Consider the following 1,945-nt stretch of genomic DNA (forward strand, 5'->3'; position numbering starts at 1 on the left):
GAAGGGCCCCTCACCTGCGGCCATACTTTCACTGGCTGCTTCTGCAGGTCCTCCACCAAGGCAACAGCCTCCTCGCCACTCTCGGGGCGCCGCTCTCGCACCCAGTCCTGGACACCCCCGGGCAGCACACTCAGGAACTGCTCCAACACCAGCAGCTCCAAGATTTGCTCCTTGGTGCGCAGCTCAGGTCGCAGCCAGCGGCAGCAGAGCTCCCACAGCTGGCTGAAGGCCTCATGGGGCCCGCCCGCATCCCTGTAGCAGAACTGCCGAAAGCGCTGGCGGCAGGCCTCGGAGTCCCTGCTGTCCTCTTGCTGGGCAGAGTCCTGGTCCCAGGAGGAATCTTCCACCTTCACGATGAGAAGCCCTGCTCCCTCCCCAGGGGCCTGGTCCCGGGGCTCCAGGGCGGCTGCCATCCCCCTGGCCTAAGGCTCGGGGTTGGTGGGCCTCAACCCAGGAGCCTGCCCTTCAGTCTCCCAGAGGGATTCCCTGTGGCAACTGGGCCAGCATCTGGACACAAGCTCCTAGGGAAAGAGCAAAATAGCAGGAAGGAAGAAGGTACATGAGCAAACACCCGTCTGGAGGGACATCCAGGGACTTGAGCTCCCATCCTCTCCTGGCCCTGAGGCCTTTTGTAGGCTCTCCTGTAAAGCCTTGCTCATTCGACACTCTCCCCCCTACCAATGCAGGTCCACAGCCCCTTATCCTCAGCTCTGACATCCCAAACTCCCAGGGTTATACCAGCTGGCCTACTGATGTGAGCATGCTTGTAATCTCCATTTATCCCACTTAATGTAAATGTTCATATATTTTACAGCAGAAATATTCACGTATTTGAGTTTGTAAAACTCCATCAAGCTGTTCTTACAATGTGTATTTCTGTATGTGTACTATGGTTCAATAAAAAAAAAATTTAACAGGTTTGATTGAGTGTTGCCCTAGATTCTGCTGCCAGGGGTTACTTGATATACTATGTGCACTGTATTATCTTTCAGAAATTTAAAAACTTCTGAATTCCAAACAACTTCCGGTCTAGGGGTGCCAGTGATGGGCTCACAGACATCATGCTAAGCCATTCATCCACAGGTATGTATGAATGTATGACATGTGTATCATGCCTTACGCTGCCATAAAAGTCTCGAAAAGAGTGTATTTTAGAACTCTGGTTTTCTGTTTCAATAAAGAAGTGACACCATAAAAGGGGAGAGGGGCTGCACAGTACCGAATACATAGAAGAAACTCTCCATTCGACAATGCAGTGCACCCTCCCAACACCAGCCATTGTAATAAAAGGGGAGAGGGGCTGCACAGTACAGAATACATAGAAGAAACTCTCCATTCGACAATGCAGTGCACCCTCCCATCAACAGCCTGACATATAACCCCCCAGACCTTCCCCTAAAGCACATTTACTAAAAATGTGCTTCTAGGAACGGAAAGTGTTTTTTGTGTGTTTTCACAGAGTGAGGTCTATTGCACAAACTATTTTGCAATAGGCTTTCCCACCTAACACCGCTTCTTCATTAGCCACGCGGTGTGGATGTACTCGCTTCTGAGCCAATACCCAAGGGAGGCATTCGGGTTGGTTCCAGTCCTTTTCTCTACGGCACACTAAGTACTTTATTCTGTCTTTTTTTAAGTTTTTATTTATTTATTAGAGAGAGGGGGAGAGAGAAAGAGAACCATGGGTTTGTTGTTCCACTTATTTATGCGTTCACGGGTTGCTTCTTGGCTGTGCCCTGACCCAGGATCAAACCCGCCGCCTCGGCGGAGCAGGAGGACGCTCTTGTCTAACCAAACCGGGCAATCCGGCGGGGCACGCACTTTATTCTTGTAACTTCTCACAACACCCCTGAGAGGTTCGCGCTCCATTCTCGTCCTCTAGTGACCGAGGAGGAGGCTCCGCTCGGAGAGGGCGAGGGACTCACCAGGGTCGCGCGGCAGGACG

General features: G+C 51.7%; 1 protein-coding gene across 1 annotated transcript in view; it reads right to left on the reverse strand.

The window, feature by feature from the left end:
- Positions 1 to 1,223, reverse strand: part of ZNF213 (zinc finger protein 213) — a 5,464-nt gene extending 4,241 nt beyond the window's left edge. Inside the window, exon 1 of the mRNA XM_005873012.2 lies at positions 15 to 1,223. Within this exon, the coding sequence (XP_005873074.1) occupies positions 15 to 413 (399 nt within the window). The 5' untranslated portion in view covers positions 414 to 1,223. The remainder of the gene's footprint in view (positions 1 to 14) is intronic.
- Between the last annotated feature and the right edge of the window lie 722 nt (positions 1,224 to 1,945).

The sequence above is a fragment of the Myotis brandtii genome, unplaced genomic scaffold, assembly GCF_000412655.1.
Source record: "Myotis brandtii unplaced genomic scaffold, ASM41265v1 scaffold397, whole genome shotgun sequence".
In the NCBI taxonomy this organism is placed as follows: Eukaryota; Metazoa; Chordata; class Mammalia; order Chiroptera; family Vespertilionidae; genus Myotis; species Myotis brandtii.